General features: G+C 36.3%; 3 protein-coding genes across 5 annotated transcripts; 1 reads left to right on the forward strand and 2 right to left on the reverse strand.

Moving 5' to 3' along the window:
• Positions 1–213: 213 nt before the first annotated feature.
• On the reverse strand, positions 214–6,612 carry LOC106370208 (phragmoplastin DRP1D). Of its 3 annotated transcripts, XM_048755290.1 has the most exons (18): positions 6,294–6,612; positions 6,138–6,201; positions 5,786–5,893; positions 5,596–5,697; positions 5,443–5,493; positions 5,307–5,368; positions 5,097–5,187; positions 4,957–5,021; positions 4,663–4,857; positions 4,451–4,570; positions 4,303–4,373; positions 3,973–4,198; positions 3,674–3,724; positions 3,225–3,605; positions 1,678–3,137; positions 932–1,399; positions 749–825; positions 214–634 (listed from the first exon to the last, which is right to left on the reverse strand). In XM_048755290.1, the coding sequence occupies exons 1-15, from the start codon at positions 6,432–6,434 to the stop codon at positions 3,009–3,011; spliced, it is 1,857 nt and encodes a 618-aa protein (XP_048611247.1). In that variant the 5' UTR covers positions 6,435–6,612; the 3' UTR covers positions 214–634; positions 749–825; positions 932–1,399; positions 1,678–3,008. The 3 variants fall into 3 exon arrangements, with proteins under 3 accessions (XP_048611247.1, XP_048611248.1, XP_048611246.1); XM_048755291.1 differs by lacking the exon at positions 749–825; XM_048755289.1 differs by having other exon boundaries at positions 749–1,399.
• Positions 6,613–8,317: 1,705 nt separating this feature from the next.
• Positions 8,318–9,938, forward strand: LOC106429225 (heat stress transcription factor B-4b-like). Its single transcript, XM_013869970.3, has one exon. The coding sequence runs from the start codon at positions 8,611–8,613 to the stop codon at positions 9,346–9,348; it is 738 nt and encodes a 245-aa protein (XP_013725424.2). The 5' UTR covers positions 8,318–8,610; the 3' UTR covers positions 9,349–9,938.
• Positions 9,939–10,968: 1,030 nt separating this feature from the next.
• LOC106371227 (ras-related protein RABH1b-like) lies at positions 10,969–13,076 on the reverse strand. Its single transcript, XM_013811267.3, has 6 exons — positions 12,817–13,076; positions 12,203–12,273; positions 12,027–12,115; positions 11,722–11,833; positions 11,558–11,648; positions 10,969–11,401 (listed from the first exon to the last, which is right to left on the reverse strand). Exons 1-6 carry the CDS (start codon positions 12,931–12,933, stop codon positions 11,255–11,257), a joined length of 627 nt encoding a protein of 208 aa, XP_013666721.2. The 5' UTR covers positions 12,934–13,076; the 3' UTR covers positions 10,969–11,254.
• Positions 13,077–14,048: the final 972 nt, after the last annotated feature.

Genomic DNA, 14,048 nt, shown 5'->3' on the forward strand with positions numbered 1-14,048 from the left:
TTTCTCATGAAAGTGCTTTTGAACAGATTATTTTTAAAATTGAAAAAGGAGGTTAGGTCGTAGAAACGTGCTGTGAAAAAAATTCAGAGGTAAAGCATTTTACAAAAAAAAAAAGAAAAAAAAAATTCCGAAGTCAAATTTTTAAGCAGCAAACAGAGCATAGTATATACCATTCTCTTCGAATTTTACGGATTCATCGCAAACCGAAGCAAAGAACAGATAATATCAACTTTCATTATTCAGACCAGAAATGACAAAATAAATAGATAAAAAAATCTATGATTTCATGTTTCCACTCTTGTTCTTCGAATTGTTGACACTCTCTCCACTATTATTGTTACTGGATTACAAAAGACTCTAAAACGTACACAGAGATTCACCTAAAACCTCCTCGTCAAAACCCCACAAACACATAACTAAATCTACTTGTCGTCACCGGAACGCGGGGAAGCACCACCACCAGCCTTCTTGGGAAGAAGAAGGTTGTGAATGTTGGGCATCACACATCCGTTAGCAATCGTCACATCCCCAAGCAACTTGCTCAGCTCCTCGTCGTTCCTCACAGCCAACTGGATATGACGTGGCATCTCGTCTTCTTGTTGTCCCTCGCCGCGTTTCCAGCCAATTCAAGAACCTACATAGATCCAAAAATTCAACAAAAACCCAAAACCGCTTTACTAAATCACGGTTTAACTAAACTGAACCTACACAGACACAATTTCGGAAAAGAAAAAGAAAAAGACAGAACCTCGTATTTGAGGCGGTTCATGGAAGGAGACCCATCTCCCATAGTCCCTTGCATCAAGACGCTAAGTACACCGCTAGCTTCAAAAATTCAACAAAAACCCAAAACCGCTTTACTAAATCACGGTTTAACTAAACTGAACCTACACAGACACAATTTCGGAAAAGAAAAAGAAAAAGACAGAACCTCGTATTTGAGGCGGTTCATGGAAGGAGACCCATCTCCCATAGTCCCTTGCATCAAGACGCTAAGTACACCGCTAGCTTCTCTCCAGTTTCTCTGGCGAAGCAGCTCACTAAGGATCTTCGGCAACCGTTTGAGGTAGTTGCATCGGGTACTACTTCGCTCAAGCAGACTCAGAAGGTAAGACGGTTTCGCCACGCAGAGGACGGTTCTCTTGAACTTTCTATCTAAGGCCTCGGCGGAGCTAACCACGCGACGACGGTGCTCATGGTCTTTGATTGTGATGTCATCAAGCTTCTCGGTCTTCACTTCGCTTTTCACCATTGCCTTATCTTCGATTGAGTTCAACAATAAAAGAGAAATTAGGGTATCTCTCCGCCGAATCGAGAATCAAGCGACGGGGTGGTTCCGGCGATACGTATCTCTCCGGTGAGAAGCGATTCCCGCGGCAAGTGTGTATATATACAGAATCTGCAGATGATAAACTCTAGGCTTAAATAAGATACTCAATTGGGCCATTTAAATGGGTTTCTTAGCGAGGCCCAAATATCTTTAGCCCAACTATATCATAAGCATTAACCGAAATAATATGAACTTAACCTTTTAACCGACAAATCCTGAAACCGAAATTGGAAAAACTAACCCAAATTTTATTTGGTTTCGATTCGGTTTATCTCCTTTTAAAATCCTGAACCGAACCAAATTAATCCTAAACTGAACCTACCAGATCTAAAGAATCGAGAAATTACCTCCGCAGCAAGGTACTCGAGAACGGCGGCGAGGTAAACCGGAGCTCCGGCGAACGCGTACTTGCAGTTTTTCAAGTACCGGGCGATACGACCGACGGGAAATTGGAGACCGGCTTTGCTGCTCCGAGACGTCGCCTTCTTGGCAACGCGGGATCCGAGAGTTTTACCACGACCCGCCATTGACTCAGTGAAAACAATTAAAAGCGAATTTGAGGAAGAAGTGTACGAAGTTGTGCAGTCGAGAGAACGATCTCAAGTAAACGGTACCGTTGACATCGAAGAAGCCATGCGAAATCAACATCTCCTGCTGCATAGCATCAGAAACTTGGGTGGCTGCGTGTTTCGGAGGGGCTTTCCGGAAAGAAGGCTTTGACTTAGAGATACCTTTCTTTGTTGTATGCTTGTAGAAACCTTTTCTCCTCGTGAATAGCTAGGAGATCGATGATCTATTGAAGAAGAGGAAACGATGGATCTAGGAGATAGAGGATCCGCTCAAAAGTGGAGATGTGGAAGGAAATCATCGACCCAGTCTCAGGTTCTAGGGTTTCTCTTGGACTGGACTTTTGGGCCAAATAGTTCAGTTCACGGATCAAAAAAAAACCAGCCCAAACACTGCCCAAGACGGTGTGACGTGGCAAAAACCAAATTGTTCATTGGTTGATTTTTTAATCTGACGTGGATAGGCTCAATGGAGCTCATATATCCCTTTTAATATAGTATAGATTCTTTTTGGAGCTTTCAAACAGAAGTATACTCAAGGGTCATTTTAAATCTGAATTATTTTACTGTTTGGGCTCTATACATATGGTAAGTATAGTGGAGTTTGAGCCTTTGAGGGGACTGTGAGAAATTGACAGAAAGAAAGACCAATAAAAGCTTTGACCAAAAAAAAAAAAAAAAAAAGAAAGACCAATAAAAGTTAGAAGTTCTTTACTGTTTTGATCGTTTTAAAAAGATTCACAGCCATAATATTGAAACTGTGGAAAGTTAGAGAAGAAGCTATATAGAAAAGAAAACAGTTAGATAAGAAAACGTGGAATGAGAATTTTGAGAAATTTTAGGATTTGAGGTAGTTGGAATTGTAAAAAATAAGATTTTGTTTTTCAAATTTTTTTTAAAACTTATTCCACATGTCTAAGTTTTATTGGTCATGTGACTTGTGGTTTAGTATACAGAGGATAACTATAATCAAGTACTAAATAACTCTGGAGGCAAGGCAACGAATCATGTTGCTTCTTCTTTGGTACATTAGACTTAGTTGGTTATGTATATTATCTTTAACATATGAAACCCTTAATCACATGACTCTGTCACATGGAGACTTAGCTTCATCATCCAAGCCAAACCGCTGCATCAATCTCATCTCTAGCCTTCTTGTATAGCTCTAGCCTCTTTGCACACTGTAGCCTCCTTTCCATCAACGCAGGGTTCTCATCTAGCAACTGCCCCAAGTGTTTCCCCTGCCAAAAGACATGATACAATCCTCAAATTATAACCGAACCAAACCAAAACCAAACTGAATTAACCGGAGTAAGGTACATATATACCTGACGCTGACTCATCTGTGTGTAGAAATAATTGAGCAAGGCGAGTTTCGCCTGTCTGACTTGGCAATGAACAACGGCCTTAGGAATGGTGTTAGCAAGTGTATCTGCGACCATTTTGATGTAACCAGCTACATTTGAAGCTATCGTTCTGAACTGTTTTTCACCGTTCTGTTCTACTGTGGTTGGTAATGAAAGAGATGTGTTTTGGCTTCCTTGTGTGTCCATTACATGAAGCTTACGAAAGAAATCTACAGTTAGATATGAAGCTTCCATGTCGACTAACCTAAGAACCGACTTCATGCTTTCTTCACGGAACTTCTCTAGAGATGAGTTTGCCGCAGCAGCTAGCTCAGTTTGTAGTGAAGGAAACCGTTTAAGCTCCTGTATTGTTTACCAACATGAATCAATAACATTTTTCACTTACTATCAAAGAAAACAACTAAACTCACCTCAGTTTCTGCTATTGATTTTCTGACAAGCTCTTTTAAGACACTGTGAACCTGTTACACTCATAATCGTTACGGTCTTATTACATATATAAATATATTCAGAGCCGGTTTTGAAATTGTAGAAACTATATACAATTTAGTAAGGATTTTAATTATAAAAAAAAATTAAATAGTTCTAGGAACCTATCTTTATACAAATTATTTTTAAAATTTTGGAAACCATAAGCTAATATTTCAGTTGTTTATGTCCAAAAGCGACTTTGGATACACAGGTAAAATAGAGGTATGAAGGAACGTACAGCATTCACAGAAGCTTCAGCTGGACCTCTAAAAAGATGTAGGGATCCTTCAATGAGACGACGATAACCCATTTCTGGAGCTATCAAATGAGGTTGATAGCCATCAGACTGTGAGACAATCCTCTTAACACTTTCCAACGAAAGATGACGATCAAAAGGAAGCTTTCTAATGGCTCCTGGAAGTTGGTAGTCAAAGATTCCATATATACGTGCACCTCCAGGACGCCTAAGATTCATTATTGATCAAAGTTTAGTAAGAGTTGTTAAACCACCGTTACAAGAAAGTCAGGTGAAATCAAGAAGAGATTCAATAGTGGTGTGGTGCGTTACCCGCCATCTAAATGTTCTTTGAATATCTTTTCAAATGCACGACACATTCCCAAGATGTTGTATAGTTTAGCCTGAGAGCGACACATGTTAACATTTGTCAACTATCTATAGCAAGGTGGAAGATGTTCATAGAAATATATGTACTCACTCCAGCATCAATTGCGATAGGCCTACCCAATTGGTCTAGCTCTCTTTCAAGTTCCTCGATGCTTCTGTTTATCAAGGCTATGATGTTTGGAATACGTGCCCTTATAACAGATTCCAAGAGCTGGAAGGAAAAAAAAAACACAATGACCATCATAACAAAAACAGAATAACACAAGCTTATTCATATGTGCTAGGGTTAGATTGAGTAAGAACCTTAGAGAGCATCTTTGCGAGATATTCTGAACCCATTTTATTAGCTAAGTGACCATAGTCAGGACTGGTTTCAAAATATTCTCGCTCTTTCCTTCTTGCAACCATCATATCAACATTCTTGTTAATATCTGCTTGTGAACGGTTCACTATCCCAACCCAAGGGTACTGCATCCTGTATGATCTTCCTTCTATAACCTTATGAAAATATTCACTATTGTGTCAATCATAGTTACTATGTAAAACACAAGAAAACAATAAAAGAAGAATGATCAAGGCTTGTGGGAAGACACTTACATCCAATGCATTAGTTCCCTTGTCCATCAAGTCTAACTTTGTCAAAACTCCAAACGTTCTATCACCTAAGACAATGAGATAATTCAGAAAACTATATCATATTTTTAGAGATATACATAACACTCACAAAACAAACAAACCTGTTGGATCCACTTCTTTGGCGAGCTTGATCGCATCAGAGGTGGCTATGTCTTGGTTGGCAGGAGATATTGCTAGTATAAGACAGTTTGGCTGTTGACAAAACATAAGTAGCATAATCAAAACTATCAAACTACAAGAAGTGTGACTAGATATATAGTATATAAGTTTAACAGAATCACCAAGCCAATAAGAGTGTAAGCAATACTCACCTTTGCTACATATGAGCGAACCATGGATTCAATATCTTCAGCTATAGTTTCTGGCTGTCCTTCTGGAAACAAAAATCACAATGTTAACAAGAAACTACATCAACAAAAGAAGCAGATCCAAATAAAAAAAACATACCAACAGCAACTTTAGTCAAACCAGGTAAGTCAATGAGAGTAAGATCCACAACTGTTTTCAAAAGAACACAACAAGAGAACCGATGTTAGCTGGATCTTAAAACATGTCTGAAAAACAAGAACATATCATAGGAACTGCAACAAAACAACCAACCATTGGGAGAGAAGATACTGAGGTGAATAGGAACTGGAGAGATCTGTTTGTTCTTCCCAGTGATTCTGTCAGTCTCATCTTGAATCTCCTTACGAACCAAAGCTGCCACATGACATAGTTTTCAATATTAACTAACATGTGATGTATTCACTATAGCCAAACACAAACACACATTCATTCATTTACATACAGAAGTTGGTGAATCTCTTATTGGTAAGATGGAGAAACTCTGCGTATTCATCTGTTCCATGTTCAGTCTTAAGTAGCTGTAACACCAAAGGCCTCCTCGTAACAATACCTGCGGAACAAGTTATCTCTTAACCTCTTAACCATTTGTTTACTATATTAAAGACTATTCCTAAAATTTTGGGATCATAAACAATTTAGTATAATTTTTTAAACAATTTAAGAATTAATATATATATATATACATATATATATTAGTTCTTAAAATTTTAGGAGTGATCGATGTTTGACCTAGCTATGTCCAAGGCCGGTCTTAACTATATCAATCTAAAGTTTTTAGGTTAAGTAATACAAACCAGATCCTCTAGGGAGAAAATCTCTTCCGACAATGCTCTCTAGGACAGAAGACTTTCCAGAACTCTACATTCATAACATAAAACAACGTTAAAGACAAGGTGTAAGATAAAAAGCCTAATAAGTCATGTGAGAGTTATGTCCGATGAGATGAGAACCTGGCCACCGACGACGGCTACAGAAGGAAGAGCTTCCCAGAGAGAAGAGAGAGCGTTGTTTCCGCCGCCATAATCGCCGAGTGCAGTGCATGCTCTTTGTATCCTGTTAACCAAACCGATCAAGCTCTCCATCGTCGCCATCTTCACTTTTATCTCGATGATTCCGATACGAAGAAGAGAGATTACGCCACGAGCATGGACTTTGAGAAACCAAGTGGTGAAATAGAGAGCGGGCGTTTACAATGTGATTAACCAACCAGTCCAATCTAATTAATAAAAAGTATTAAACTTTGAAAATTGAGTCAAATCTATTATTTATTGTTTTACAAAGAGTCAAAATACTTAATTAATTGATATTTTGCCATATATTATACTCCCTCTGTTCATATTAAGTGTCACTTTAACTCATTCTTTTTGTTTCACAAAGAGTGTCATTCTACAATATCAATGCAATTTATACAATCTTTCAGCTCAAATTTAATTGCAAAATGCATTGATTTTATAAATAAATCGATTTATCTAAAATACTGTTGGTTAGATATGTGATATCAATGAAAACATAAATCCATTTTAATGAGTTTCTTAATATGTGTGAAAAATGCTTAAGTGACACTCTTTATAAAACGGAAGAAGTATGATTTTTGTCTTTTCAAAAAAAAGTAACTGAAATCTTATCTCATAATTATTACGTTATCTATTAACAAATTATATATATGGCTAATATTAAGTACTTTCGATATGTTTTTAATATTCTATATCCACAATTATTCAAACTAAATAATATTTTGGTAGTAGTTTCAAGTTTTATGTAGTTCAAAATTCCTTGTGTTCAAAAAAAAAAAATGTTGTTCAAAATTCCAATTATTGCTAATTCTTTACAAGTATAAAGTATACATGTTTATATCAAACCTTTTACACATCTCTCTAATGTTTTTTATAATTAAAATTATTCAAGATACGTATCTAGCAAATATTACAACATAGGCAAGAATTACAACATAGGCACACCATATCTTCAATTTTCAATAAAACTAATGTCACACTTGTCCCATCTACTTCTCACCTAGCGTGATGATACAAATATTTTGCAATGCAGGCGAAAAGCACTGTGGCCCCAGTAAGAAGCAAGAGAGAAGGGCGTTCACGTGGTCTAACTCTATCCCAAGAAGAAACGGACTAACAAGCGTGTGGGTTTTATACAAGACGACGACGACTCGTAACACCTAACACTTGTCGGCTTCCACCATCCACTAGCGTCCAATCTTTTTTTGTTACCGTCACATACTTGTCTTTCCTCTTAATTAAATGTATATGCATTGAAGAAATATTTATCACACCATTCACCACTAAGTATTTATTTTCATGATTTGTTTTTAAAAATGGTTCAAATGAAAGTAGACTATTTTCTAATGTTTCCATGTAAATGTAGATTTGATTCATACCGTATCTTTGAATTCACTTTCATATAATTAATACAGTATATGGCATAATTTTATCATTGAATATTTCAAATATCAACGCACATAGACTGAAGAATATCACAATTAGACAAGGCACTCTAATAATAACCATATTTGTACAAGTTTAAAACGTGTTGTTATTCAGAATATAAGGATACTTCAATTTGGTAGTTTTCCATGGAATTTTCTATGCATTTCTTCATAATACGACGTCCCAAAATACTCTTTGTCTAATCCGATTTAATATGGTTTTAATGAGTCAAATTAAGAGTACGTTTAGTGAATTTTTAAGTATCAACTACTAAGCTACTCATAACATAAGCCCATATGTGATGAAGTGATGTTTGTTTTGACAATGATAAGAAAACGAATGTCAACGGCAACACGAATCATAAAAAAAAACTATGAAATATTCATCTTCCCACTATACACAAAAAAAAACGATAATGACGTTAATTAAATATGGATGAGATTATATTTAATCATAAGTATAGTCATCTTTACAACGACATTTGTTCAATTTATCCTAACCAAATGCTAACGTGTCAAACTTTTATTACATAAAAGTGTATTTTACTCTCTCTCTCTCTCTCTTTTTTCTTTTGAGCAAACATAAAAGTGTATTTTACATTTTCTTAAAACCAAATCTGAAATTTCCATTTATTCCGGAGATTTTCTTCTCTGTACATCTCCCCTCTGCTCTTCAAAAGTGATACTTGGAGTCGGAAGAAAAAAAAATAAATATATATATATATATATAGGACTCAACGGATCTTGTTCTTAGTTTTCTTATAATTATCAGAAACCGAAAGACTCTCTCTCAGCCAGAGTCTTTTCAATATTTTCAAAATTTTCCGATGAGGTGTAAGAGACATACAGTTGACTCCAGCAGCACTATCGGCGTTTGCGCTTCTTGTCTCCGTGAACGTCTCTTCTCTCTCGCCGCCTCTGAAGACAACGATCATCATCATCATGTCCATTCAAGAACTTCTCCTCCTCCTCCTCCTCTGGTTTTCCCTCGCTCTGTTTCTCCTTACGCTGCTGCTAGAAACTCCGACGCCGGAGGAGGAGGAGACTCTTTAGCTTCTTACGGCGGAGAAGGATCAAAGTCATCGGCAAAAGTCTTTGAAACCAACCGATCGGTTAAGAAGAAACAGACCGGTTTATCTCGGTTCTCTACCTTATTCGGAACAGACCGGTCATGGTTCTCCAAGGTCCTCTCCCCACGGTCGAAAACTACTACGTGTTACATCGAGGACTTGATCGCCGCCGAATCAAATCATCACCAGCAACGACCTAGGCATAGCTACTGCAAAGGAATGTCTCCGGCGAACGAGCTGGAATCTTTTGATGATTCTCCGGGGAGAGCAAGAAGAACGCCGGCGACGGGAACTCCGGGAAGAAGAAAGACGGCGGCGGCGACGATGGGTTTGTGCTTGAGTCCGCTAGTGAGAGCTAAGCCTAACTGTTCTTTTGGATATACCGGTTATCATCCAAAATCTCCGGTTAAGCCACACATTTCAACGGCGACGTCTTTTAGCGCGAACCGGTCTAAGAAGCTGGCCGATTTAGGTAGAGCTGATAACCGCCGTTGACTTTTCTTTCTTTCTTTATTTGGTTATAATTTGACCGTTCTATACGAAATTACCTAAAATGTCACTCACAATATTCAACGTAAGTTATATGGTGGCTTTACTATAGCAACATATAGAGAAGTGGAATATATATATATTTATTTATAATGAAAAAAGTTTCTCATTGTATATTAAACTGGTAAATGTTTTTTTTTTTTCGTTTTCTCTTTATCTTCAAATCAAGTTATAACCAATCTTTATCATATTGAACCGGTTTAGTCATCAACCGAAAAGTTTATTAGAAAATATGAGTGTGTAAACAATTAAAATGAATAACAGAATATGATACATACGTCCAAATTTTACACATGAAATCAATTGATCATAATATATAACATGTGCCGTTTTATATGAACTAGGCAACCTTTAATATTTCTGATATGATATCACTTTCGCCTTACATTATTATATATCAATCAATATAAATCAGATGCAAAATATTTATTCAACCTTCTTGATATAATTATAAACCATTTTATGGTTTTGTAAATTAAGCATCATATAATAGAAAGTAATCATCTCGATGTTATTCATATTTGTAGGGATCACATATTTTTTGCATTGTTTTGTAGAATTCTCTTCTTCACTTCTAGAACTCTCATCTCAAAATTGAAAGATACAATACAATCCAATTCAATTCAGAAGTCTTAGAGCTTCTGCATTGAACCTTCAATGCAGAAGTTGACACTTTTCTCAAAAAAAAAAAATATTAAAATATTCTCTTTTTTGTGAACTCAGTTCCTGCAGGTTCAACTAGTTCATCACTGTATCGCGGGTCCCACGCTACGTGGTGGTCCGCGATTGGTCTGCTTAATTTTTTTTTTTTTAATCAAACGAAAAAGTAAAAAAAGAATAATAAAAAATTAAAGTTATGAACCCCACTCAAATTTCATTGATGCAAATGCCCTTAGTCTGGAATAAGAAGCTTGTAACTATATTTTGGCGGATATGTTTGTTTTAAAATTGGATTTTAGTAACCATGCTTTCATAGAATCAGATCCAAGCGCTTTATTTGTTAGTTTTATATGGATAATTTAGTTGATAAACTAATTAAAATCTTCTTAGGTCAAGCCCTTTTTCCATTTGTTTGTGGTAAAAAAGCGTAAAACATAAAATTGCTTTTGATAAACATTTTGTAGATAAACAACAACATTGTATTTATATACTCATGTAATTTACATCAACACCCAAAACTTTTGATGATTAGAGCAATTGTCAGTCATCTAATTCACGATTGTCCTCGGTAACTAATAATTGGTGTTATTTGAGTCATGTGAACAATGGAAAACCTTTTTGACTGTCAGCTTAGTTTCAATGCTTGGAGATACAAAATCATATGTTGAAGATAAGGGAAAGCTTGCTTTATCATATGCTATTGGTTTTAATTTTGTCAGCTGCAAAGAATCCGTTGAGAGTTAGTGAGGCTGTGAAACTTCAGTTCCCGTGGAATAAAGAACAAAGACCAAATTGTTTGTATGGTAAATGGTTACTGATTAAAGATTAATCCACCGTTGGCCTGACCAAAAGTCATGTGCCTGACATGGAAGGAAGAAACGAGAAGAATGTCTACTCTTTACTTAATATAGCTCAAAGTTATATAATTTAATTTCGGAGACCAATAAATCACAATATTTAACAAAAGTAGTGAAGCATAGTCTTTAAAACTCCAAAAGACAACAACAGTTTTAGAGTGAGGGACAAACCATACACTAAAAGCAAGGAGACTCCCTTTTAAAACAATCTGATGAAGAAGAAGGCAAAAATTTTACACAAAGAAGAAGATAATAACAGATCAAGATCATGCGAGGGCTTTTTCTGAGTATGTTCTTTTGTTCTCTATAATGTTTGTTGCCAATTCTTTTTTTTTTTAACAAGAGCATCCTCCTGATTGCTGCTGAGCCGACGATGCATTGGCATTGGAAGACTTGAGATTCACATCAACCATATCTTCTTGCTTTGTTGAAGACAGTGTTTCCATTCCGGGCAAAGCTGCTGCTATCTTGCGGAAAAGAGCCTAGCAATATCCAAGTAAAAAAGGTAAACAAGTGTTGAGAGAGTATCAAAGGTAAACCCATATGAATGAAGAGGACGTACAAGTAGCAGTTTTTGTTTTCTTATTTGTTGTTTCAAGGAGAACTCAGAAATAAGTGAAGAGAAGATCCTTTGTTACCTTTATGTTGAAGCCCGCTTTGGCACTGGTTTCGATGAAAATTACATTAAGCTCACGAGCCTTGGCTTCTGCTTCCTCTATTGACACTTGCCTGAGAAAACAACCCTTTTAATTATTAGTAAGGCGCCATCAGTAGTAACAAACAGTAAACGCTCTGTCCTAACCTTTTGTCCACAAGGTCGGTTTTATTTCCCACGAGCACAACTATGACATCACTACCACGCTCTGTCCTAACCTCATCGATCCACTTAGCAGTGTTCAGAAACGATTGCCTGCCTATATGTCAACAGGAAAAACAAAAAACAAAAAAACGATCAAGTTTCACAATGCAAGAATCTGAATGGATCAAAACAAGGAAGAAATCAAAACACAATGTACTCATAAGACTATTTAAATATCACATCCCCAACATCTCAAATATGGGAAAGTATGCATGTGTTACTGAAAAGTTTAGAGAAGGTCCACATACTTGCAACATCATAGACAATAACAGCAACAGAAGAGTCCCTGATATAGCTCGGAATAAGACTCCTAAACCTCTCTTGCCCAGCTGTATCCCTGTCATATGAATAATCTCTCAATGTTAATCATCAAACTATCATCTGCCAGTTTATTCGAAACCTGAAATGAGGTTCCAGATCTTACCACAACTGCAGTCTGACAGTTCGATCTTCAAGGTACATTGTCTTTGATAGAAAATCAATACCAATTGTGGCCTGCATATTAAAAAAAAAAACAACATAAACAACTGAGAAAAAGGGAGATCGTTTGGGTATAAATCTAATGAAAAAGAATGATCACATTCTACAAAATCAAGATCATATACTGAATCATTCATCAACTAAGAACTACTTCGATAAGTATCCATTCCGTTTCTACCATCTTCTACTAGACTACATTCTCAAGTGCGAACAACAAACAATCAACAGTGAGCAATCACAACACACGAAATCACTAGCAACGAGAAGCTAAAGGAGAATCGCAAACATGATCCTTACCACTAATTGATACATTAACAACAATCTACAAATCAAGATCGCATACTTTCTTCCATTCATCAAGCTAAACGAGATCACACGCATGATCCTTAACTACTGATTGTTACATTTGCTAACGATCTACAAATCAGATCACAACACAGAATCGAACGCGAGATCAGAAAAAACGGATCTACAAAAATCAACAAAACTAAGCTCTAACGTTCGTGCATCGGCGAGATCCTTACGCTAGATCGGAGGAGGAAAAAAATCGGATTAAACCTGGTAAGTGTTGTCGAACTTGTCGTACATGAATCGAGTGATGATACTCGTCTTCCCGACGGATTGATCTCCCAGAAACACGAGCTTATACTTGGCGAGCGCCGAGACCGGAGCCATTGAAAACCTCGAGATCGAGACGGATCTGAGATACGTCGCGGAGGAAGGAGTTTCCCAATCTAAGCCGGAGATAGAGAGAGAGAGAGAGATCCCCGTCGCTGAGAATGTTTATTCGAAGAAAGAAAGGGTCATTTAGGTGCAATTAGAAACTTATTGGGGGTACTTAACAATATTATAAGAAATTAGACGCAGATTGTTAAATTTTTCAAAACGTTATGGGCTTCATTTGTAAGGGGCCCATAGGCTTGGCACGTGATAAGAACGTGCCTGACTGTGGAGATATTGATGGCTTGTTTTATGGGTAAGGCCTTGCACGTGCCTGAAAGTATTAGGTGACCTCTCTCTCTTTCTACTTATCCATACCAGTTTTGGGTTTCAAAAGAGAAGACTCTCAGCAGCTTTTTCATAAGTGTTAAGTGATGCGTCAATCTTGGTATAGTTCAGTGCGATAAGGCTCTCATATGAGTCAATATTAGCACTTAATGATGACCAAAAAAAAAAAAAACCAACACTTAATAATATAAAAGAGAGCCGGAGGAAGAGTAGTTCATGAACTGCAAACTAATAGAAAAACCAGTGTGCTTTATATATAGGAAAAATGATTGCTGGCTACATGAAATATTGACCATCACATGGCTAACCATGCAAACTAAACTAATGTATACCTAGTCACACGAAGTATATGTTATGCATGACAACATCCCTCGACTTTATGATGTCATGTAGTTAACATCCCGAGTTTAATTTCATTCAACCAAAAACTGATGCAGATGTTAGAGATCGTTTAAATATATTATTTCAACAATTAAAATATGATCGACTCGGCTATAATTTAATTACAATTAGATTTTGACTCACATTTTAAAAGCGTAAGAATATTTTTAACAAAATCTAATTTACAAAATCAATATTTTTAATATTTTTTATAAGTAGTGTTTTAACATTTTTTTATTTTAGTGTATTTTAAAACTATATAATTGTATTATTTTTATATTTATTAATCTGTTTTGATTTTTATTAATTATATTAATCTTTTTGTTATGAAATTTTAATTAAAAAAATTTGTAATTCATTTGATTAATTGTGTGATATATACTTCTTTGATAATTTTTTAA

This window comes from Brassica napus, chromosome C4 (assembly GCF_020379485.1).
Source record: "Brassica napus cultivar Da-Ae chromosome C4, Da-Ae, whole genome shotgun sequence".
In the NCBI taxonomy this organism is placed as follows: domain Eukaryota; kingdom Viridiplantae; phylum Streptophyta; class Magnoliopsida; order Brassicales; family Brassicaceae; genus Brassica; species Brassica napus.